The sequence below is a fragment of the Erpetoichthys calabaricus genome, chromosome 12 (genome assembly GCF_900747795.2).
Source record: "Erpetoichthys calabaricus chromosome 12, fErpCal1.3, whole genome shotgun sequence".
NCBI classification, from domain to species: domain Eukaryota; kingdom Metazoa; phylum Chordata; class Cladistia; order Polypteriformes; family Polypteridae; genus Erpetoichthys; species Erpetoichthys calabaricus.
This window is the reverse complement of record NC_041405.2, coordinates 151,014,107-151,039,660: the sequence shown is the minus strand read 5'-3', so window position 1 is coordinate 151,039,660 and position 25,554 is coordinate 151,014,107. Positions and strand designations below refer to the sequence as shown.

Sequence of the window (25,554 nt, the reverse complement as noted above, 5' to 3'; positions counted from 1 at the left end):
CCAAAACATTTTTAAGCAGTGAAATCTGGTACGAAATCTGGTGTGGAGGCTAACCTGGTCATAGGGGACTGCCAAGGGTGAAGGTGCCAAAATTATGGTACTGTTTAGTTGAATAGCATTGATAGGGTTGTCAATAAGACAGAGAGAGAGAAAGAGAGATAGACCACCACTTCAAGACAATATGGAGAGAGAGATAGACTACCACTTCATTACAATATGACCCAAAAGGGGTCACTGACTGGGTGTGTGCCCCCTACCATGAATGAAACTTCCAGTGGCACAAGAGAGAGGAGCCACTGAGGCCCTACATGAAAAGTAGAAGGCATCACTTCAAGTCGGCACAGTGTCGTCCTTTAAAAGTGGGCAGGTACTTCAGAAGTGAATGCTGTTGGAGAGACAGGGAACCACCCCGGCTATCAAAGTAGATCACCCTAACACTGGTGGGTATACTGTGGGGTGGCATACACAATAATTATTCTGTGTGGCAGACAGATAGCCAGTTAGGGTGGACATCGTACAGCTAGCTCAGATTAAACACCTAGATCAATCAATCGTTACCACCATAGCAGGAGTTCTGGGTGGACAACTGCTGACCAGTCAATAAAAGATCTAAAAGTTGCCAAGGTGAGGAGAGGAGTCTTAGTGTCTGGGCTTGTGAGTGTCCTGATAAAAACCAAGAGCCAGGCCTTTAATGACCTCTTAGGCACAGCAATCAGCAGGGTGTGTATCTGCAGAGAGAGTGTCGAACTCGTCGAGAGGTTTACTGACCTCGGCAGTGACATTCATGTCTCTGGTGACTCTTCCTATGAAGTCAGTAGACGGATTGGGAGAGCATGGGGGGTCATGAGGTCACTGGAAAGGGGTGTGTGGCGCTCCTGATATCTCTGCAAAAGGACAAAGGTCCAAGTCTTTAGAGTCCTAGTGCTTCCTTTCTTGCTATATGGTTGCAAGACATGGATGCCGTCCAAGGACCTGAGATGAAGACTGGAGTCCTTCAGTACTGTGATTCTTCAGAGAATCCTTGGGTGCCGTTGGTTTGACTTTGTTCTGCTCATGGAGTTTCAAATGAGGCACATTACCTGCATTGTGAGGGAGCGTCAGTTATGGCACTACGGCCATGTGGCGCCATTCCCTGTGGGTGATCTGTCTCACAGAATCCTCATTGTTGAGGACCCGAGTAGCTGGACCAGGCCAAGGGGATGCCCAAATAATACCTGGCTGCGGCAGATAGATGGTCATTTCTGGAGAGTGGGACTGGACCATATGTCTGCCAAGGGGGGTTGTCAACCAAAATGGTAAGTGCAGCAATTCGCTGTACCAGTGTATGCTCCCCAATCAGACCCAATTGTTTGTTTTGACTTTGTTTACGTATGTAAGCTGCCTGCGTTATGTTCCATGTGTTTTGTTGGTGGTCCCCCAAGAGGTGGGGCCACCTGCCAATCACTGTCAGGATCTGCCCTCCTCCCTATAAATCCTAAAGAAGGATCTCTCTCAGTTCCTGACAGTTCATTTTGAATGAGCTGTGGAGTGGTGAGTTCATATGGTTTTGTATGTTTTGTAGGATTTGTGATCCATTTGATTTTTTTTGTTTTTTGACTATTCTTTCAAAACTGGACCTTGTTTTCTTTGAATTTCCTTATTGCTTAAGGTGATTCCGTTGCCTGTTGTGTTCTACAGAGCTTGCTTTTGTTTCAGTACAGTTTTGTCTAAATAAACATTGTATCTTTATGAAGTCCCTGGGCCTCATGTATAAATGGTGCATATGCACAAAAATGTTTCGCACACCTGTTTCCTCGCACACTTTGAGGTGTAGAAAAATTAAACTTAACTTAGGGTACAACCACGTACATTCTCACAGTAGCCCCCTACCTTGTGTATTGTAAGGGGATGCGGCCATATTGGACACTGGTGCTAATCTGACGTTTTGTGTTTTTCTCACTCTTATTGAATATATTGGCTTGGTTGTTTGGATCTTGGATTCTTAATTATCTTCTAGTATTTAGTATTTCCTATTCTTCTGGGGGTTTATTGTTGTAACGCACTACAAATACCTGGGGGCAATAATTGATAACAGGCTAATCTTTGATCTTTAAGAACAAATTTTTAGGAAGTAGGGGCAGAAATGGCTTTCCTTTTTGTAGGAAACACAACTGTTTTAAAAGTGGACAAAATGATAATGACTTTGATTCATACTGTAAGTCCTTTTATTGAATCTATTAGCTGTGCTACCTGTCTAAGATGAGTTGAAATCTAAGGTATCAACATAGGCCTCAGCATTAACATTTGCAGTACACCAGGCAATGCATATGCCTCTGTTATATGCCATGTACTATGGAGCTCGTAAAAGCAATGTTAATGTTTGTGAGGAGCCATCTGTTGGAATGACAGAAACATAGCAACAGGACAAACACAAAGAGATTATCCTTTTATTAAGGTGGATTGTTACATTTGCTTGTATTTGTTGGTTTGCCAATCTTAGTATTAAGAATATAAACCATCCTAACAACATGTAAAAGTTAGTAAAATTATTGGTTCGCATCAGACCTCTGTCAACAAACTGAATTACAAACAGATTAGAAAGAAGACCGACTCAGTTTTGTTATACAATAGCTATCCTCTTTTTTTTCCTAAATTTTAGTTGCTGTCATTAGGCTGCAGATTTAGGTTAAATGCTAAATTCTTAGTTAGTGTACTGTTAAAAGTACTTCTTTGTACTAATCTAAGATAGATAGATAGATAGATAGATAGATAGATAGATAGATAGATAGATAGATAGATAGATAGATAGATAGATAGATAGATAGATAGATAGATAGATAGATAGATAGATATGAAAGGCACTATATAATAATAACTGTATTTGTCCCCTGGGAAATATGGCTTTTTATTGAAGCTCATAAATACAATAATAAATAAATTAAGAAATAAATACATTTACTCCAGAATGACTAAAAGGAAAGAAAACTTAAAAAGGAGGAAAAACTTCACAGTTCTAGTCCCAGTCCCAGAAAGGCGCTATACAGGTGTATTGCCGTTGCTCTGAAGGAACCCCAATTGTGTTTCTTCACACACATCTGCTGAATTGTTGGCTGAAGGTCCTCAGTAGTTTATTAGACAATATTAAGTGGGGGGGGGGGGGGTGTGAAAGGCGCACACACTTAAACAGGACAATAGTAAGGGCTCCAGGGAAAGAGGCAAAGGAAGACAAAGATGGGGGTGAGGCCTCGCTGTAGCATTGACTTGTTGGGGACATCCAAGTATGAATGTCATTGTGTGGTGTACACAAGATAATGCATTTGAACTTAAATATAACACCTTTATCGTAACACGTAGCGCCATTATCCCCATGCTTTTTTGCATACCGAGAATCACCCACCTAAGGATCACATGTACTTTGTCTTCTTATTAGAGCTGCTGTCTGCTTTCTTAACAGGATGTCAGCTCCATTGTTCTGACTTATGAGAACGGGGTTACTTTGGATCAGAGGAGATTGTGGATATCCTTCAATGGCGGTTTTGCATTTAGGAGACTTCAGATGAATTTCACGGTAAGATATAAAATTCACCAGATGTGTGATCACTTTACAGCAAGGATGTCTATCAGTCGGTTACTTCTAAGGAATGTGACATACAGAGGCCTTCATAATGTTTAGGACAAAGACCCATTTTTCTTTGATTTCCCCCTCTGCTGCACAGTTTAAAATTACAAATCATACAATTCAGACTTCGTGTTTAAAGTGCACATTGCAAACTTTCATTTAAGGGGATTTGCAGTCATTTCGGTCACATAACACTATTTCAACGCGGTCCCCCCATTTCATTGCACCATAATATTTAAAACAATTGGCGTCACAGGTGTTTGTGATTCCTCAGGTGGGTTTCATGGCTCCATAAGATACCTCGGCTTGCTTCTACCCATTGGAGTTTGTAGTTGCCATTGATCAACATGAGGACAAGAGCTGTGGTCATCACTACATGGTGTAACTGATAATCCCCTTAAATGAAAGTCTGCAATGTGCACTTTAATTACATCTGAATTGTCTGATTTGTCACTTTAAACTGTGGAGTGGGGGAGCGATCAATGAAACACGTGTCTTTTGTCCCAAACATTCTGTGTGTGTCACTGTGTGTGGACAGCATAAATATACAATACAGAAATGCTAAAAAAATAAATATGCCTAATATATTACATGAACTGCGGTGGGTTGGCACCCTGCCCGGGATTGGTTCCTGCCTTGTGCCCTGTGTTGGCTGGGATTGGCTCCAGCAGACCCCCGTGACCCTGTGTTCGGATTCAGCGTGTTGGATAATGGCTGGATATTACATGAAAACTAATAATTCCAAAACAGCAGAAGTAACCAAAAACAGTTAAACAAACAAATAAGGTTTACATTCATCCCGTATAGTCATTGAGTAAACACAGTGTTACATTGTTTTGTCTTTTACTGCATTATTGTTAAAATGTGATGTAAATGTATACGTTAGATTATAAGATCAAGTACCAAAATGTCAATAACACGCTGTTTTGGGATTTCTCTTTCAAAAAGACTATCTCCAGTCACATTGTTGAAGGATTCATCAACCTCCCAACAATATCGGCCATTGCACTTGTGCTGAAAGATGGAAACAAGGTAAGCAGAATCATTCATTGTGTGAGAGCTAGCCCGAACACCATCAGACAGACACCTGGCACTATTATAAAAACACACATTTATTTACAAGTCCAAACACACAGTCCCGCACAGCACACAGTACTCCCGCACCAAGCACCCCAAATCATGGGCCTTTCAATGTCTTTCTTCCCTGCGCTGGAGCTTCGTCTTCCTCCAGCACCCGGCTGTAGGAAGTTGGCCCCTTTTATAATCACCCGGATGTGCTCCAGGTGCTCGTTGATGTCCTTCCGGCAGCACTTTCTGGTGTGGCGGAAGTGCCGCATGAGCACACAGAAGCACTCCGTGCGTCCCTGGAAGGTCTTCCATACACCTTCCCAGGTGTGGCGGAAGTGCAGAAGTCTCAGGCTCTATAAGGCTCGGGGCGCCCCCTGGAGGTGGCCACGGGCCCCAACGGGTTTGAGCCTCCACGCTCCGTCCCCGTGGTCCCCACACTATCCAGGGCGGTTGCCCCCTCGTGGCCTGGGGGATGTACCATCCGCCTCCCGGTCCTTCCAGGCATCCCAGATGGATCTGGCCCCCAGTCACCTGCCACAATTGATCAATTGAAAATGTGTCCAGCGTAATTTCATAGTATTTCAGTTGGAATATTTGGTTTGTTATATGCAGGAGAAGAGGGCGGATGGCAGGGATTTGGGCAATAAAGACAACATATTACCATACTTTGCCTCTGAATGACTACAGGCCAGTGGCACTCACCTCCATTACCTTGAATACTCGGTGAAAATATTTTAATGACAAAGTCCTTTCAAGATGAACACCACATTGCTTACTGTGCAAACTGAAGTGTAGTAGATGCTCTGCTGTTTAGTCTGCACTTTTCTTGATTAGCCTTGTTTCTTATGTCAGAGAACAATTTCTGGATTTTTCTTCAGCATTCAACACTCCAGCCTCACCAACTGATTCAGAAACTGAAGAGTATGAATGTTTACATCTACATTTATTTATTTGTTTGATGCCTTTATCCAAGGTGACCTACAACCTCCAACTCCTCAATTTATGGTACCACCAACTCTGACTCTAACTCTGACTCCAACTCCGATTCTGACTCCTCATTTTAAGGTACCACCAACTCAGACCCTAACTCCAACTCCAAATCCTCAGTTTATGGGACCACTGACTCTGACTCGAACTCTGACTCCTCAGTTTATGGTACCACCAACTGTGATTCAAACTCCAACTCCTCGATTTATGGTACCACCGACGCTGACTCTAATTCTGACTCCCAACTCCTCATTTTAAGGTACCACCAACTCTGACTCCAACTCCAACTCTGACTCCAACTCCAACTCTGACTCCAACTCCAACTCTGACTCCAACTCCAATTCTGACTCCTCATTTTAAGGTACCACCAACTCTGACCCTAACTCCAGCTCCTCGATTTATGGTACCACCGACGCTGACTCTAACTCTGACTCCAACTCCGATTCTGACTCCTCATTTTAAGGTACCACCAACTCTGACCCTAACTCCAACTCCAAATCCTCAGTTTATGGGACCATTGACTCTGACTCGAACTCTGACTCCTCAGTTTATGGTACCACCAACTGTGATTCAAACTCCAACTCCAACTCCTCGATTTATGGTACCACCAACGCTGACTCTAATTCTGACTCCCAACTCCTCATTTTAAGGTACCACCAACTCTGACTCCAACTCCAACTCTGACTCCAACTCCAACTCTGACTCCAACTCCGATTCTGACTCCTCATTTTAAGGTACCACCAACTCTGACCCTAACTCCAACTCCAAATCCTCAGTTTATGGGACCACTGACTCTGACTCGAACTCTGACTCCTCAGTTTATGGTACCACCAACTGTGATTCAAACTCCAACTCCTCGATTTATGGTACCACCGACGCTGACTCTAATTCTGACTCCCAACTCCTCATTTTAAGGTACCACCAACTCTGACTCCAACTCCAACTCTGACTCCAACTCCAACTCTGACTCCAACTCCAATTCTGACTCCTCATTTTAAGGTACCACCAACTCTGACCCTAACTCCAGCTCCTCGATTTATGGTACCACCGACGCTGACTCTAACTCTGACTCCAACTCCGATTCTGACTCCTCATTTTAAGGTACCACCAACTCTGACCCTAACTCCAACTCCAAATCCTCAGTTTATGGGACCACTGACTCTGACTCGAACTCTGACTCCTCAGTTTATGGTACCACCAACTGTGATTCAAACTCCAACTCCAACTCCTCGATTTATGTTACCACCGACGCTGACTCTAATTCTGACTCCCAACTCCTCATTTTAAGGTACCACCAACTCTGACTCCAACTCCAACTCCAACTCTGACTCCAACTCCAACTCTGACTCCAACTCCAATTCTGACTCCTCATTTTAAGGTACCACCAACTCTGACCCTAACTCTAACTCCAAATCCTCAGTTTATGGGACCACTGACTCTGACTCGAACTCTGACTCCTCAGTTTATGGTACCACCAACTGTGATTCAAACTCCAACTCCAACTCCTCTATTTATGGTACCACCGACGCTGACTCTAATTCTGACTGCCAACTCCTCATTTTAAGGTACCACCAACTCCGACTCCAACTCCGATTCTGACTCCTCAGTTTATGGTACCACCAACTGTGATTCAAACTCCGACTCCAGCTCCTCAATTTGTGGTACCACCGACACTGACTCTAACTCTGACTCCCAACTCCTTGTGTTAAAGGTACCACCAACTCTGACTCCAACTCTGATTCTCTGATATTTGTCTTTTAATCGTTTTTGAAACATTGTACTATACTTGGAATATACTTTATATTCAATGAATATTCCAAGCATTTGGAGTCATCCGATTCTGAATCAAAATATCAGTCTCATTACTTTTCATTCAGTCCTTTAGTCGGTAGAGCTTAACTTCAGTAAATCAGGGAGGGGAGTTGTTTTGAAGAAACCACACACATAGCCCCAGACGTTCATTTCTTCTCATTGTCAAAGTTCTTTTTAATAAGGAATATCAAAGATAATTAAAAAAATTCCAGAAGTGTGTAATTTCATGTATCATGTAATGATTTTAGGTAAAAACATTCAACCAAACCAGCTAGAAGTAGTTAGTATAGATTCGGATTTTCAAATGACATAAATATTTTTAAAAGTTCTCTGCAAGTTTTACCCTCTTTTATCTCTATTTGTTGTTTTATTTTATTTCTGACTGTAATTGGTTGAAACTGAGAAAGCAAATTTCATGTTTTCTTGTGCAAACACAGCTGAATAAAAAAACCTTAAAATCTTGAACCTGCTAATGCAAGGCAGAACCATTTAAATATATCAGATTGCCTTTCACTTATCTATCTGCTATATAGCACCTTTCACATCTGTCTATCTAACTGTTAAACATACAGTTAGGTCCATAAATATTTGGACACAGACAACTTTTTTCTAATTTTGGTTCTGTACATTACCACAATGAATTTTAAATGAAACAACTCAGATGCAGTTGAAGTACAGACTTTCAGCTTTAATTCAGTGGGGTGAACAAAACGATTACATAAAAATGTGAGGCAACTAAAGCATTTTTTTAACACAATCCCTTCATTTCAGGAGCTCAAAAGTAATTGGACAAATTAAATAACTGGAAATAAAATGTATTTTTCTAATACTTGGTTGAAAACCCTTTGCTGGCAATGACAGCCTGAAGTCTTGAACTCCTGGACATCACCAGATGTTGGGTTTCCTCCTTTTTAATGCTCTGCCAGGCCTTTACTGCAGCGGCTTTCAGTTGCTGTTTGTTTGTAGGCCTTTCTGTCTGAAGTTTAGTCTTCAACAAGTGAAATGCCTGCTCAGTTGGGTTAAGATCAGGTGACTGACTTGGCCATTCAAGAATTTTCCACTTCTTTGCTTTAATAAACTCCTGGGTTGCTTTGGCTGTATGTTTTGGCTCATTGTCCATCTGTATCATGAATCAATTTGACAGCATTTAGTTGGATTTGAGCAGACAGTATGTCTCTGAGCACCTCAGAATTCATTCAGCTGTTTCTGTCCTGTGTCACATCATCAATAAACACTAGTGTCCCAGTGCCACTGGCAGCCATGCACGCCCAAGCCATCACACTGCCTCCACCGTGTTTTACAGATGATGTGGTATGCTTTGGATAATGAGCTGTTCCACGCCTTCTCCATACTTTTTTCTTGCCATCATTCTGGTAGAGGTTGATCTTGGTTTCATCTGTCCAAAGAATGTTTTTCCAGAACTATGCTGGCTTTTTTAGATGTTCTTTAGCAAAGTCCAATCTAGCCTTTCTATTCTTGAGGCTTATGAGTGGCTTGCACCATGCAGTGCACCCTCTGTATTTACTTTCATGCAGTCTTCTCTTTATGGTAGACTTGGATATCGATACGCCGACCCCCTGGAGAGTGTTGTTCACTTGGTTGGCTGTTGTGAAGGGGTTTCTCTTCACCATGGAAATGATTCTGCGATCATCCACCACTGTTGTCTTCCGTGGACGTCCAGGTCTTTTTGCGTTGCTGAGTTCACCAGTGCTTGCTTTCTTTCTCAGGATGTACCAAACTGTAGATTTTGCCACTCGTAATATTGTAGCAATTTCTCAGATGGGTTTTTTCTGTTTTCGCAGCTTAAGGATGGCTTCTTTCACCTGCATGGAGAGCTCCTTTGACCGCATGTTGTCTGTTCACAGCAAAATCTTCCACATACAAGCACCACACCTCAAATCAACTCCAGGCCTTTTATCTGCTTAATTGATAATGACATAATGATGGACTTGCTCACACCTGCCCATGAAATAGCCTTTGAGTCAATTGTCCAATTACTTCTGAGCCCCTTAAATGAAGGGATTGTGTTAATAAAATGCTTTAGTTGCCTCACATTTTTATGCCATCGTTTTGTTCACCCCACTGAATTAAAGCTGAAAGTCTGCACTTCAACTGCATCTGAGTTGTTTCATTTAAAATTCATTGTGGTAAAGTACAGAACCAAAATTAGAAAAAAGTTGTCTCTGTCCAAATATTTATGGACCTAACTGTAAAATGTATAGTATGTATACATGGAATTTTTGCTAAAATTAGGTAAAAGTTAATAGTTTCACAACCATAACAAAGTCCTTTGTCAGGCCCAGAAATTTCCTTTTTCTTCTCTTGGCATTTGTAGCCAACTTCTGAAGCATCTCTTGTCACAGTCCAACAGTAGTCTTCAAGCACTGCTCTACTTCAGTTCTTGCTCTGACTTGTTGGTGGGAATGTTCTCCATGCTCATCATGCACTACACTACAGTTTTCAGGAATAAAGTCCAAATGGGAGTGAGGAAAGTGAATTTCCAAAGACATGCTGCAGCCCAACTTGTGACAGGATGGCAGCAGCCTCTCCCAAATTTCTTGCAGCTTTCAGCTCTTTTGTTTCACAGGAAATGTATATGGACAAATGTGTTTAAAAGAGTTCCATGCAGACTTTAACTCATCACGGAGAATGTGATCATCCTTAAGAAGTTATCGTATCTGTGGTCCAATGATAATCCCCGTTTTTTTTTTTTTTGCTTCACTCAGTCTTGGAAACTTTTCTCATAGGTAGTAGAAGCCCTGTCCCCATCTCAGCTGATGTTTAGAGTTATGTGGGTGAGGGAAGTAATTGTCTTCTTGTTAGGAAGCCAAATTCTGTTAGGAAGTTAGTGTTTTCTTACACTTCTTGGTAGGCTTCTTCCAGCACTTCTCTTTACTGACGATGGACTGAAAATATCACTCTGTAGCACCGTTTCTAAGAAGTTGAGGTCAGGACTTTGGTTTCTTCACCAGAGCCTGAATCTCTTCACTGATGTAAAACTTTTTATATATTGTGACTGCTAGAGGGCGCTCTGATTTTTGTATATAGTGTAAGGAAATCAAGAATGTTCTCTGAGTTGTAAATGAGAGTTCTACATCTGTGCCATACCAAAGCTGTGACTGAGGACATCGGTCAAGCAGGGACTGTATGCCATATGTGTAGTAAATGTATAATTTTGCTTATGTATTGTTTTCCTCAGATACACCTGAAGTACATAATGACAAAGACTGAAGTGACCTCCCAAGTGGTTGTCCTGAGTCCACAAGATACCACTGTTACAGTGACTCAGGTGCAAGGATTGAAAGGACATTTACTGTTGTGGACTCCAAACACTCTGTACTTCTCCACAGATAATGGTGAGACCCCTTACTTGTTTTTGGTTTGTTATGCAATGCTGCCAGTATCGATTCTCATCATCAAAGACGCCTTCGATGGCTGATTGCTGCCTGGCCATGCCTCCAAGTCGCTGTCACCACCAAACAAATCTTTAATCATGGTCATGTCCCCGGTTTGTTGTTGCCATGGAGCTGTCGCCATCAGGGTTTAGTAGTAGTAGTGTGGTGCTGCCTGGCTGGTGGCTTTTTAGGAGCTCATACTTGGATGATGTCAAGTTACACACTCTGGTAGCACTGGAGTGAAGTCTGAACCTGGCTACACCAAACTATACTCACCTCTAAAAGACTTGGACATTAGAATATTAGAACATTAGAATACTCTAGATGAGAACAGGCCATTCAGCCCAACAAAGCTCACCAGTCCTATCCACTTATTTCTTCCAAAAAAACATCAAGTCGAGTTTTAAACATTCCCAGCGTCTTACTGTCTACCACACTACTTGGTCTCATATTCCAAGTGTCTGTCGTTCTTTGTGTAAAGAAAAACTTCCTAATGTTTGTACGAAATTTACCCTTCACAAGTTTCCAACTGTGTCCCTGTATTCTTGATGAACTCATTTTAAAATAACAGTCTTGATCCGCTGGATTAATTCCCCTTCATAATTTTAAACACTTCAATCATGTCACCTCTTAATCTTCTTTTGCTTAAACTGCATAGGCACAGCTCTTTTAATCTTTCCTCATAACTCATCCCCTGTAGCCCTGGACTCTGCCTAGTTGCTCTTCTCTGGACATTTGCTAGCACTGCTGTGTCCTTTTTGTAGCCTGGGGACCAAAACTGCAAACAGGACCCCTCATAGACCCCGTGATTATCAGAGGTGACTGTGTGCAGATGGTGCAGACCTATAAATATCTGGGAGTGCAGCTGGATGATAAATTAGACTGGACTGCCAATACTGATGCTCTGTGCAAGAAAGGACAGAGCCGACTATACTTCCTTAGAAGGCTAGTGTCCTTCAACATCTGCAATAAGATGCTGCAGATGTTCTATCAGACAGTTGTGGCGAGCGCCCTCTTCTACGCGGTGGTGTGCTGGGGAGGCAGCATTAAGAAGAAAGACGCCTCACGCCTGGACAAACTGGTGAGGAAGGCAAGCTCTATTGTTGGCATGGAGCTGGACAGTTTAACATCTGTGGCAGAGCTACGGGCGCTCAGCAGGCTCCTATCAATTATGGAGAATCCACTGCATCCACTGAATAGGATCATCTCCAGACAGAAGAGCAGCTTCAGCGACAGACTGCTGTCACCGTCCTGCTCCACTGACAGACTGAGGAGATCGTTCCTCCATCACACTATGCGACTCTTCAAATCCACCCGGGGGGGTAAACGTTAACATTATACAAAGTTATTGTCTGTCTGTATACCTGCATTGTTATCAATCTTTAATTTAATATTATTTATTGTATCAGTATGCTGCTGCTGGAGAATGTGAATTTCCCATTGGGATTAATAAAGTATCTATCTATCTATCTATCTATCTATCTATCTATCTATCTATCTATCTATCTATCTATCTATCTATCTATCTATCTATCTATCTATCTATCTATCTATCTATCTATCTATCTATCTATCTATCTATCTATCTATCTATCTATCTGTGACTTGTACTGCACACATCAAGGCGCTATATAACCTGACATTCTGTTAGCCTTCTTAATGGCTTCTAAACACTGACTGGAAGTCGATAGCTTAGAGTCCACTATGACTCCTAAATCCTTCTCAAAAGGTGTACTCTTGATTTTCCGACCACCCATTGTGTATTCAAATGCTAGAAAAGGTCCAGAGAAGAGCATCTAATCTGATTCGGAGCTACAGGGGATGAGATAAAGAGCTGAGCCTTTACAGTTTATAAGAGGAGACCTGACTGAGAGTGTTTAAAATTATGAAGGGAATTAGTCCAGTGGATTGAGATGGTTATTTTAAAATAAGGTCATCAAGAACATGGAGACACAGTTGGAAACTTGTGAAGGGGATCTTTGCACAATCATTAGGAAGTTTTTTCACACAGAAAACCACAGACACACAGAATAAGTGACCAAGTAGTGTAGTAGACAGGAGGACTTTAAGAACATTTAGAGCTCGACTTGATGTTATTTTGGAAGAATTCCGTGGAGCTTTGATGGGCTGAATGGCCTGTTCTCGTCCAGACTGTTCTAATGTTTTAATGTCAAATGTCTTACCCGCCTTCCACTCAAGCTCCCTATTTGCCCCCTTATCACGGTGTTTATCAATACATTTCTGACCACTGGACTCGTTCCCTCCGAACTAAATACTTCTGCGATCACATCAGTCCACAACAAGCCACAGCATGATATTTGTGATCTCTCCAACTGTAGACCCATCTCTAACATCCTATTTCTTGCTAAAATACTTGAACGTGTTATCTCTGCCCAATCATACAACCGTTTGTCTCTTCCTAATTTACTGGACCCATTCCAGTCTGGCTTCATTGAAACTGTTCTAGTCAGAGTTATGAATGACGTCCTTATTTTGGTTAATTCAGAGACATCCGTGATCTTAGGGCTGCTTGACCTCAGGGCTGCCTTTGACATGGTCTGCCATGACCTGCTAATTGAACATATGAGAGCGAGGCTTGGACTATCTGGTACAGAGATTAACTGGTTTAAGTCAGGTTTATCAGGCCATTCACAGTTTGTCGTCATAGATAATAATAAATCTTACTCCATCCCAGTACACCATGGTGTTCCCTAGGGTTCTGATCTGGGGCCTATACTGTTCAGCACCCTTAGGACAAATCGTAAGGAAATATGGTTTAGGATAGATAGATAGATAGATAGATAGATAGATAGATAGATAGATAGATAGATAGATAGATAGATAGATAGATAGATAGATAGATAGATAGATAGATAGATAGATATGAAAGGCACTATATAATAGATAGATAGATAGATGTGAAAGGCACTATATAATAGATAGATAGAAAGATATCCATCCATTATCCAACCCGCTATATCCTAACAGAGGGTCATGGGGGTCTGCTGGAGCCAATCCCAGCCAACACAGGCAGGAATAAATCCCGAGCAGGACTCCAGTCCACCACAGGGCACACACACACACAAACCCACACTAGGTACAATTTAGGATTGCCAGTGCACCTAACCTGCATGTGTTTGGACTGTGGGAGGAAACCCACGCAGACATGGGGAGAACATGCAAACTCTATGCAGGGAGGACCCGGGAAGTGAACCCAGGTCTCCTTACTGTGAGGCAGCAGCGTTACCACTGCACCACCCCGATAAATAGAAAGAGATGTAAATTTAGTTCCACGGAGGAGAGCGGTTCTGCTTGATGTGCTCCTCAGCTATGGGATGCCCTGCCAGTAGCCATCAGAAATATCCCGACATTTGACTGTTTTAAGGAATGACTGAAGGCCCATTTATTCTCTTTAGCTTTTAAGGATTTTAACAACTTTTAAGCTTACTTTCATTTTACTTTTTAAGTTTTCAAACTTTCTTTTATTACATGTTTTATTATCCCACCTTGCTTGTATGTTTTACTGTACAGGTGCTGGTCATAAAATTAGAATATCATGACAAAGTTGATTTATTTCAGTAATTCTATTCAAAAAGTGAAACTTGTATATTAGATTCATTCATTACACACAGACTGATATATTTCAAATGTTTATTTCTTTTAATGTTGATGATTATAACTGACAACTAATGAAAGTCCCAAATTCAGTATCTCGGAAAATTAGAATATTGTGACACCTGTTGCCACACTCTAATCAGCTAATTAACTCCAAACACCTGCAAAAGCCTTTAAATGGTCTCTCAGTCTAGTTCTATAGGCTACACAATCATGGGGAAGACTGCTGACTTGACAGTTGTCCAAAAGACGACCATTGACACCTTGCACAAGGAGGGCAAGACACAAAAGGTCATTGCTAAAGAGGCTGGCTGTTCACAGAGCTCTGTGTCCAAGCACATTAATAGAGAGGCGAACGGAAGGACAAGATGTGGTAGAAAAAAGTGTACAAGCAATAGGGATAACCGCACCCTGGAGAGGATTGTGAAACAAAACCCATTCAAAAATGTGGGGGAGATTCACAAAGAGTGGACTGCAGCTGGAGTCAGTGCTTCAAGAACCACCACGCACAGACGTATGCAAGACATGGGTTTCAGCTGTCGCATTCCTTGTGTCAAGCCACTCTTGAACAAGAGACAGCATCAGAAGCGTCTCGCCTTTGGACTGCTGCTGAGTGGTCCAAAGTTATGTTCTCTGATGAAAGTAAATTTTGCATTTTCTTTGGAAATCAAGGTCCCAGAGTCTGCAGGAAGAGAGGAGAGGCACAGAATCCACATTGCGTGAGGTCCAGTGTAAAGTTTCCACAGTCAGTGATGGTTTGGGGTGCCATGTCATCTGCTGGTGTTGGTCCACTGTGTTTTCTGAGGTCCAAGGTCAACGCAGCCGTCTACCAGGAAGTTTTAGAGCACTTCATGCTTCCTGCTGCTGACGAACTTTATGGAGATGCAGATTTCATTTTCCAACAGGACCTGGCACCTGCACACAGTGCCAAAGCTACCAGTACCTGGTTTAAGGACCATGGTATCCCTGTTCTTGATTGGTCAGCAAACTCGCCTGACCTTAACCCCATAGAAAATCTATGGGGTATTGTGAAGAGGAAGATGCAATACGCCAGACCCAACAATTCAGAAGAGCTGAAGGCCACTATCAGAGCAACATGGGCTCTCATAATACCTGAGCAGTGCCACAGACTGATCGACTCCATGCCACGCCGCATTGCTGCAGTAATCCAGGCCAAAGGAGCCCCAAGTAAATATTGAGTTCTGTACCTGCTCATACTTTTCATGTTCATACCTTTCAGTTGGCCAACATTTCTAAAAATCCTTTTTTTGCATTGGTCTTAATTGATATTCTAATTTTCCGAGATACTGAATTTGGGACTTTCATTAGTTGTCAGTTATAATCATCAACATTAAAAGAAATAAACATTTGAAATTCATCAGTCTGTGTGTAATGAATGAATCTAATATACAAGTTTCACTTTTTGAATGGAATTACTGAAATAAATCAACTTTGTCATGATATTCTAATTTTATGACCAGCACCTGTATGTTACATATTGTTTTCTTCATTTCATTTTGTTATTTACTGTTTATTTTATTTAATTTTTTATTCTACTTTTTATGTTATGCCTTATAACACTTTGGGTTAAAAAAAGTGCATTATAAATTAAATTTTATTAATAATAATTATTATTAATACTATTATTATTATATCTCAATGTGTTCAAATATGTCTTCATGTTTTAAATGTACAGCACGTTTCATCCATTTACTAAGCTGTAGATAGAATATTTGTAATTTAACTAGTGCTTTTTTAATGTGTTGGTATATAGAGGTATATTTTAGGACAACACGTTTAAATTTCATGGATTCCTCTGATTTTTTTTTTCTTTTAATAGGACAAGTTTTGACGAAACTTAATTTCCAGGCCAGCGGCACAACTCTTCAGACACTTGCCACAAGTACGACCAAAAAGATTTTGTATTTTTGTCTCTCTCTAAAATGAATGGAGTAGTAGTGTTTTGGGTTAGTAATGGAGGAGGCATCTCTGAAAATGTTGGTGGAAAGATGGCCATCACTTGAGTTAGTGGTTTCTTTTGATAGTTGGCTTCTACATGTTGGCTTATTTTTTCTTGAATAGTAACGTCTGCTGTTTTTGCCATCTAAGGTTATTTGATCTAATTTCAGGACAGATGAAGACTAGCCGACTCTTAGTTACAGTATGTCCTGTTCAAGGAGACAATAGGGACAATATAAAGAGTTGGGGACCGACACAGGCAGGTCACAAACAAAACACTGGTGCAGTGTTGAAACAGCAGTGTACTCCTCCCTCTCGCTTCAGTCATACGGCTGGTGAGGGGGCACATCAGCAGGGGTTGTGAGCGAATTCAACGCTGGTCAGTTGTAAGTAAGCAGGCTAACCTCCTTGTGTGGAGATGCAGATGTTTTGGTTTCTTGGCTGTTTTTATTCACTGAACTGGCACTGCAGACCGCATTCCAGGTCTCGACCTCATCTTTGAGACTCTCCCTCCGCTGCCTCGACAATCTGCCTCATCCTTTGCCTGTGAATTTTTACCACCGGTCGTGCCTCTCACAGCTCACTTGGGGTCAGTGGCAACTTAATTTGCCACACCTTTCCCCAGCTCCATGAGCCTGAAGCTACGCTGGCATCCATGCAACCAGGCTAATGGGCCATAGTAGATGGAGAAGCAGTGATGGAGCTGCAGAGGTAGCAGTCTCTCAGCTGTCATTCCCCCCTATACGGGTTTGAGCCTCAGGACTCTCCAGCAACTCCTCTAAAGAGCCACGCAGATCCAGTTTAGGTTTCCGAGACACTCAGCGCTCTGCTAAGACGGACTGTAAGTCTTCTCATCCCAATTCTGACACCAATGTGGCATAGGCGCCGAGGACCATAATGAATGGATTCTGTGCTGCTTTATATGGCTCTGTGAGGTGGCTCGGTATCCTTAAAAGGACTGCTCACCTTTTTGCCACAATAATTTAAAAAAAGTGTGTGGCTTTGCAGGCTTGCCATTTATATACAGTAGGTGCCCCTACCACTGGTGATGTAATGCCAGCTCATACTTGGGTGGCTCATCTCTAGCTGATTTAACTTGTCAGTGCCGTTACGATATATTACTTAAGAATTCAGGCTGATTTTTCTCTAGAACCATCTAGGTGGGTTCTTCACATTTATATTTTTTTTTCCTGAATGTGATGATTATGGTGTGTCATAAACAGCCAGCAGCTCAATCCGGTTGGGACGTCCCAGGAAGGGAGGAATGAAGAAGGACACCCTTTTCAGGTTGCTGTCTCCCCCAGGATGCTAGGTAGCAGCTCTCCTGGACGGTAAATGTACCCCAGATTCCTGCAGGGCATCATAGGACATGGAGTCCATTTTCTCAGCCCTGTTGGGTGCCGTGGGTGCCGCCAGGGGGAGCTCCTAAAGGACCTGGGGACTCTTATTTTCCTATAACCTGGAAGTACTTCGGAGTCACGAGGATGGAAGCCCACAGTACTTCCGGGATATTTGAGGACTGGTGATGTTTGACCCGAAAAAAGAGAAGGAGCACTTCCGGGTCTGTCCAGGTTAAGTGTGTTAACTATGGTGTAACTTGAAAGAATCTCATGGTAAAAGTCTCCGTCTCACGGGATATCTTTCCAAAAAGTCTCTTCAATAAGTCACGTCTTGTCGCAGGATTAGTCTTGTCTTGTCCCAAGATTTTTGTATTATAATAGAGAGATATGTTAATGTCCCTCAATACATTCAATGCACAATTTAAATGTATAAAAATAATTTCTAACAATTATTTGTTTTATAAAATACTTTAATGCACACTTTTTTGGCTCATTTGATTGCATTGACCTGTGCCATTCACTGAAGTTTAAACTGAATCATTACCTGAGAAAAATTCTCATGATTCTCAGTCATTTAATTCATGAATGAATCATTATCTGAAATGAGCTCCATTATTATTTTCATTCATTTGATTCAGAAACAAATTATTACTCAAAAGCGAGGCATACAATTCTCATTTATTGGAGTTACAAATTAGTCATTACAACAACAACAACAACATTTATTTATATAGCACATTTTCATACAAAAAATGTAGCTCAAAGTGTTTTGCATAATGAAGAAAAGAAAAATAGGAATTAAAAAGAAATAAGAATTAAAATAAGACAACATTAATTAACATAGAATAAGAGTAAGGTCCGATGGCCAGGGAGGACAGAAAAAACAAAAAAACTCCAGACAGCTGGAGAAAAAAATAAAATTACCTGAGAATGAGGTGTAATATCCTTATTTGTTTGATTCATGAATGAACCATTGCCCAAAATCAAGGCATACAATTCTCATTCATTTGATTCCTTAAAAAATCGTTACTCGAGAATGAGGTGTGTAATTCTCATTCTTTTAATTTATGAATGAATCATTACCCAAAAACAAAGAGTACGATTCTCATTCGTTTGATTTGTTAACGAATCGCTTATCTGGGATTGAAGTGCATAATTCTCATTCACTTAAAATTCTCTGACATTTCATCTTATTTTAATTATGCACTAGGGGGCTTTGCCCCGTGCTGGCTTCGCTCGCCAGCCCCACTGGCTGCGCTACACACCAGGAACTTTGCATCTCTGCTGCTCGTGTATGTGAATTTCACTTTCACCAAACAACAAAACTTTAAAATCTCGAGGATAGGCCTTTTCATTGGGAAGAAACACGACTTTTCCCTGATGGCAACACGAATTAGACGATCTACAAGTCTCCGACTTAAAGTTTAAAGCCAAACAATATCTACATACTTCTGTCATATCACCCATGTCCATTTATTCAATCCCTTTTCGCTTTTACCTTTTCGTCAATGTCACATTGAATTTTGATTCCGTGTTTGGATTTACATCATGACAATGAAACGTATAACTGCCCATGAGTAAATATTGTTTATTTCTCTCTACAAGAAATTTGACTAACATTAGCATTCACACAAATGAGAAATGATTGAACTGTGTGTGTGGTTATAAATGTTTTAGATGTGGGCAGGACTTTTTCAAATCTCTTTGCATAAAGTCTTGTCTTGCGAGGCTTGAAATTTTTTCTCACGGGATTTCACTTTCACCAAACAGCAAACTTTTATTTCTCGTGGATACTCCTCTTCATTGGGAAGAAACACTACTTTTCCCTGATGGCAATATGAATCAGATGATCTACAAGTCTCTGATTTAAAGTTTAAATCTGAGCAATATATTCAATCTCTTTTCGCTGTTCCGTTATTTCACCAAGCAATAATTTCTATTTGTTTGTGCTAATGTGATCTTTACTATCTATTTTTTGAGGCTTTCAAATGTTAGTACTTTCATTGTCTCTAACCTGCTCTGCATGTGTACTGCGCCAACGTTTTTAACTTCTTTACAACGTTCTACTCTGTCATCTACTCTTTGTTTTATTTCCGGCCCCGGGTGTGGTTAAATCTCTTGAAACAAAGTCTCGTCTCACGGGACGTGAAAGTGTCTCTCTGAGAAAGTCATGTCTTGTCTCTCTTCCCAAGATTTTTTTATTATAATAGAGAGACTAGTGAAATGCAAATAAAAAACAAGCTAAAAATAAAGGGTTTTTGATACTTGTTACTGTGGTGGGTTGGCACCCTGCCTGGGATTGGTTCCTGCCTTGTGCCCTGTGTTGGCCAGGATTGGCTGCAGCAGACCCCCGTGACCCTGTGTTCGGATTCAGCTGGTTGGATAATGGATGGGATGGATGGATGATACTTGTTATGTTTTCTAAATAGTTACTTATTTCTGTTTAGAAGTCATAATGTGGAACTGTTGTTTTTTTGGCAACACATTCTTTTGTTTTCAGAATGAAAAATACAGCTTGATATTGATCACATCGCTGGCGTAATTTAGCTAAGTAGTGGTATTTGAGTGACGCCCAACAGATGTCACTATTCTTCTTTTCCTTTTTGCCATTATGGTGGTTATCACTTTGTTTTATATAAATGTAAAGAAATATATAAAATCTTAATACATAATTCACCTGCCTCCTCACTCACTCACTCACTCACTCACGTCCGTCCGAAGCCGAATGCGCAGTCGCCTTCTGCGCAGCTGCCCGAAAAACCTTACGAGACCGACATCCAACCCCAACGTCGCGGCAAGCGTCGGATTTACGGCCGCAAAAATTCAAAGAGAAAGGCAACTTCGATTAAAGCTCTAGAGGCCTGAAAGGCGATTTCGACTACAGCTCGAGGCCTAATTACGCATTCTGATTCAATTACGCATTCATTCAATACACCTATATCAAGTTTGTGGTGCTTATACTTATTACTATTCCATATTGTACTGGAACATTCATCATTCAATATTATACTATAGGCCTGGAAAATTCATCAACTAACAGTACAAGCCTGTACAGTAATGAGTAAAGTGGACTACAATCATTACAAAACAACTTCTTCGTTACTTATCATTTGTTCTTCATACACTGCTGACACAAACTCGTGCCCGTTTCATCTTACGTTGTCTAAACGGGCTCTCTGTCTAGTTTAATATATTACAATCACATTGCAGTGAAAACACAACAACAGGTCACTTCACCATTCTTTTTTATGTTTAGTAGTTCAATGTTCAGTTATCAATAAACACAATACTTATACTTGATTATGAATTGTGAATACTTATGTACCATGTCTTGGGGGATTGTCAATAGATGGGCTTGCGAAGACCACACTTTTATTACAGTAAATTTTTTTCCCACCAGCTTGTTGCTACCTAAAATGTTTTGAATTTCCAGAACATGTCTGGCTGTATTCAGGATTACCTCTTGCTTGTCAATGTGATTTAGCATCCTGTCTGTTTATTCTTTCTCATTCTTCATTGCTTAATCACTATGTGATGTGCTTGACGCTAAGCAGATGTTTCTGCATTTCTTTGTCTTTCTTCCTATTACACTGTTCCTTGTCATGTAATCTGCTTCTGCGATTTGCTTAACACTAAGCGGATGTCACTGCACCTCTTTGTCTTTCTTCCTATTACACTGTTTTTTGGCTTGTAATCTGCTTCTGTGATTTATTTAACACTAAGCAGATGCCACTGCACTTCCTTGTGTTTCTTCCTATTATGCTGTTCTTTGTCGTGTAATCTGCTTCTGCGATTTGCTTAACACTAAGCGGATGCCACTGCACCTCTTTGTCTTTCTTCCTATTACACTGTTTTTTGGCTTGTAATCTGCTTCTGTGATTTATTTAACACTAAGCAGATGCCGCTGCACTTCCTTGTGTTTCTTCCTATTATGCTGTTCTTTGTCGTGTAATCGGCTTCTGTGATTTTCTTTCTGCCATGTCACCTTCTTGAGCACTTTGCCATAAAAGACACATAACCATGGGTCAGTTTGCCAAGATTGCCACTACATAATTTGATTTTGTAATTTCTAGAACATATCAGGTCATAAGCTTTTGGTTAAGACCAAGATGAATGTTCTAGCTGCAGTAGTTCACGAGTTGCTGCGTGACAGACAAGAGTTTTTATACAGAGAGTTTTGAACCGTGTTGTCATGCTTTGTGCACTGAAACAGGACGATATCATATGAATTATCAGCAAGTTAATTATACAATATATTTCATATAATAATGTATGAATTATTAAATTACATATTTTTGATGTGATCAAAGGATACAAGGACTCATCAAATGCTGCTGATGACGTAAACGAATCAAAACAATCAATTCACTGAAACTGGTAGTTCAAAAGAACTGAATTGAAATACTGAACACTTTGGTCCTCTTAGATGGATGAAGAAGAAGTGAGGTTACTGTTTGTTTTCTTCCGGTCTACAGAAAAACGTAGTCAATACCTGCATCACCCTAATCTTCAATGCCACTGTACCTCTGTAGACCTCTGACGATACTCCTTAGTTGCGTGTGTGATACCAAATATGTAAAATCATAATTTAAGGGTGTGTTTTCTTCTCTGACCCCAGATTTAAATTTACAAAAGAGAGCCACGTTGAATGTGTCTGCATCTGACTGCCTGATATTTCACAATTTAAGTACTGAATTTTTATCTGTTAATTTTGCAGATGATTTTGGTGAAATTGCAATCCTGCTGCGTAACAAGTTGGTCATCTATGGACACATCAGCCTGAACCCTGACACTATTCAGGTGAGTCATCCAAGAACTGTGTCTACTCTTTCATGACACTAGGATGTGATCCCAGTCCTCCTACCAGCAATGACCTCCAGCTTCATCTCTCTATGTGTCTGTCCTGTCTTAATTTGTGAAGATCGGGCTCCTTTTAAATCTTTCCTTGAATTTGTATGTACCCCTTTTGAAAACAGGTGGTGTGGACGAATGCGGATTATTACTCTGCACTCTGACACATAACAGGCAACTCATTTATTATTCCGCTCCCTCAGATCCAGAGGTTGTTCCCGGCGGTTTCTTAGACAATATTCAGGAAGATGCGAGATTAAACCATTCTCAATATGTTAAAAAAGAACACACCCAGTATAATCAAAAAACGGGGGCTCCTCAGCTCCCACTCTAGGATTATTTTTCTGAATCTTGCATTATTGACTCTTAATAATTCTTTTTCTTCTTCTTCTTTTTCTCTGCTAGGGGGCTTACCCCCTGCTCGCTTTGCTTGCCAACCCCCCGGCCACTTCGCGTCTCTGCCTGTCGCGTTGTGACGAGGGGGGCTGAACACACCCCAAGGAGACGCGGTCACTCTTCCGAAACCCCCCTCTTAAACGGTGATACAATAGGAAACAAATACTTTTTTTTTTACCTCCTCTTTGCTCGATCAGCTGGCTTACTGCTGCTGCTACATGTGCCACACTGCTTGATCTGCATGTCGCACAACATATCGAACATTTAAATGCCTGTACAGCAGCTTTTGTCTCACTGCCTTGTCTTACGGGACGTTAAAGTATCTCCGAGAAAATCACGTCTCGACCCAAGATTTTTTATTATAATAGAGACATATAAATATTGTGACAGAGGTACTGTCGACCCCTTGAACCTTCAGACCAGACGTTAGACACCAGGTAAAAATCCAAAGATGAATATTTATTATAATAATAAAGTGCACAAAGCACCTTCCTCTCCACAATACGCAATAAATCAATAATCAAATAAACAATACTCAATCCTCCACTCCCAGACACTTAGCTCAACGTCTGGGATTTCCCACAATCCTTTTATAGTCCTTGACCCGGAAGTGTCTCACCTTCTCTGTCCACGTTTCATGGGACACTTCCGGGTCAGATAAAAATCCTTTTTCTTCACCCCGGAAGCACGTCATTCCTTGTGTCGCTGTGATTAAGACGCACTTCCAGGTTATGGTGCAAATAATCCCTGGGCCTCCCTGCAGCGACTCCTGGCGGCCCCCATGGTATCCAGCAGGGCTGTGCATTAAAAGTCCACTTTTTGTCCATAATTCCCTGCTGGCATTCGGGGTAGCTTCATGCTGCAAGGAGGGCTCCATCTGACAGCCTGGGGGTATTGACCGGGATAAATAGCCGGCCATATCTCACAATATGTATATACCAGTAACGGCACACTGCATGATAACGTGCAGTGAATACACTTGACTTGAGCATTCCTAATTTTCCTCCTCTTTCTCTGTACGTTTACCATTCGTTTGCTCAGAGGTTTAAGGTTTAAGGTTTCTTTATTTAGTCACTAGCCATGTGCGCCCAACTACGTTGCACGTGTTAAAGTTGTCTGTGAAGGGCTCCCTGTTTAAACGCGGCTGCCAGTCGTGAACTGGGCCCTTCGTCGCACAGCATTATGATTTTTTATAAGGGAAACAAAATTACAAAACAAAACCCTTGGACATTGATTCGATAGGAACGGCCTACTCGGAATCACTGTCCGAACAGTAATTATGTGGTGGTGTAAGAGCATTTCTGCTTCTCTCCATTCACAACCCGTCTCGTTTTCACGACGCTGTTGTTTCCTCTCACAATCTCTTCTCAACCTTTCTCCAATCTCGCAGGTTGCTTTGTGGCAATCCAAAGAGTAAGGCAATATACACGGAGCAATGGTTATAAAAGGGGGACACATAGGTATCCAGGCTCTTTAAAGCAAAAATAGGGATCACTTCACTGACATGTGAGCAAGCCACGGTACAACTGTGAGATGCGTAGCACTCGCCGGCTACAACGTAATAATAATAATTTCCGGAACGTGCTGTTACGTTGTCATTCATTTTACCCACTGTCTTTCATTCATATGTTACGTAGGCACGTACCTTTTATCTTCGGCAATCTTATTCTCTAACCAGGCCTCAGGAGCTAACCAGCGTAACACTGTCCACCACCCCTTTCGTTATTCTGGCATATTGTTGACATCCGTGAGTAACAACAACGTACTAAACTGGAAGGTGGTCTACGCATGCGTGGAATTCGCGGACAAACAAAGATCAAGATCCAAATGAAGATTATATATAAAGATTAGTTAATTTAAAGCACAACAATTTGTTTAGTTTGAATGTCTGTGTTTTGAGGTGTGACTGGAGTACTACAGTCTTCAGTAGTATAAGCCTGGAGGAGATTCTTAATGCAATGCCTGTGTTTTAGCTGTCTCTTTACTGCCATCTAGTGCTTCTTCTTCTAATTCATTCGCGGACAAACAAAGATCAAAATCCAAATGAAGATTATATATAGAGACTAGCCATGTGCGTACAACTATGTTACGAGTGTTAAAGCTGTCTGTGAATGGCTCCCTGTTTAAACACGGCTGCCAGTCGTGAACTGGGCCCTTCGTCGCACAGCATTATGATTTTTTATAAGGGAAACAAAATTACAAAACAAAACCCTTGGACATTGATTCGATAGGAATGGCCTACTCGGAATCACTGTCCAAATAGTAATTATGTGGTGGTGTAGGAGCATTTCTGCTTCTCTCCGTTCATAGTCCGTCTCGTTTTCATGACGCTGTCGTTTCCTCTCACAATCTCTTCTCAACCTTTCTCCGATCTCGCAGGTTGCTGTGTGGCAATCCAAAGAGTAAGGAAGAACCAATGCTTCTTTCTTGAACTCCAAACGTCGACTGATGGAAAATCACAGAAGTGTGTCCGACTTATATACTCTGACTGCCGACTCCAAGAAGCGGGTGAACATTCGATTTGGACGAAGTG

At 41.3% G+C, this 25,554-nt stretch overlaps 1 protein-coding gene across 1 annotated transcript in view; it reads left to right on the top strand.

Annotated features, from left to right (window-relative positions):
- LOC114661580 (cation channel sperm-associated auxiliary subunit delta-like) overlaps positions 1 to 25,554 on the top strand; it is a 103,447-nt gene that overhangs the window by 25,947 nt on the left and 51,946 nt on the right. The window contains exons 7-11 of the mRNA XM_028814712.2: positions 3,434 to 3,547; positions 4,547 to 4,630; positions 10,665 to 10,821; positions 16,316 to 16,378; positions 22,492 to 22,574. Coding sequence (XP_028670545.2) covers positions 3,434 to 3,547; positions 4,547 to 4,630; positions 10,665 to 10,821; positions 16,316 to 16,378; positions 22,492 to 22,574 — 501 coding nt within the window. The remainder of the gene's footprint in view (positions 1 to 3,433; positions 3,548 to 4,546; positions 4,631 to 10,664; positions 10,822 to 16,315; positions 16,379 to 22,491; positions 22,575 to 25,554) is intronic.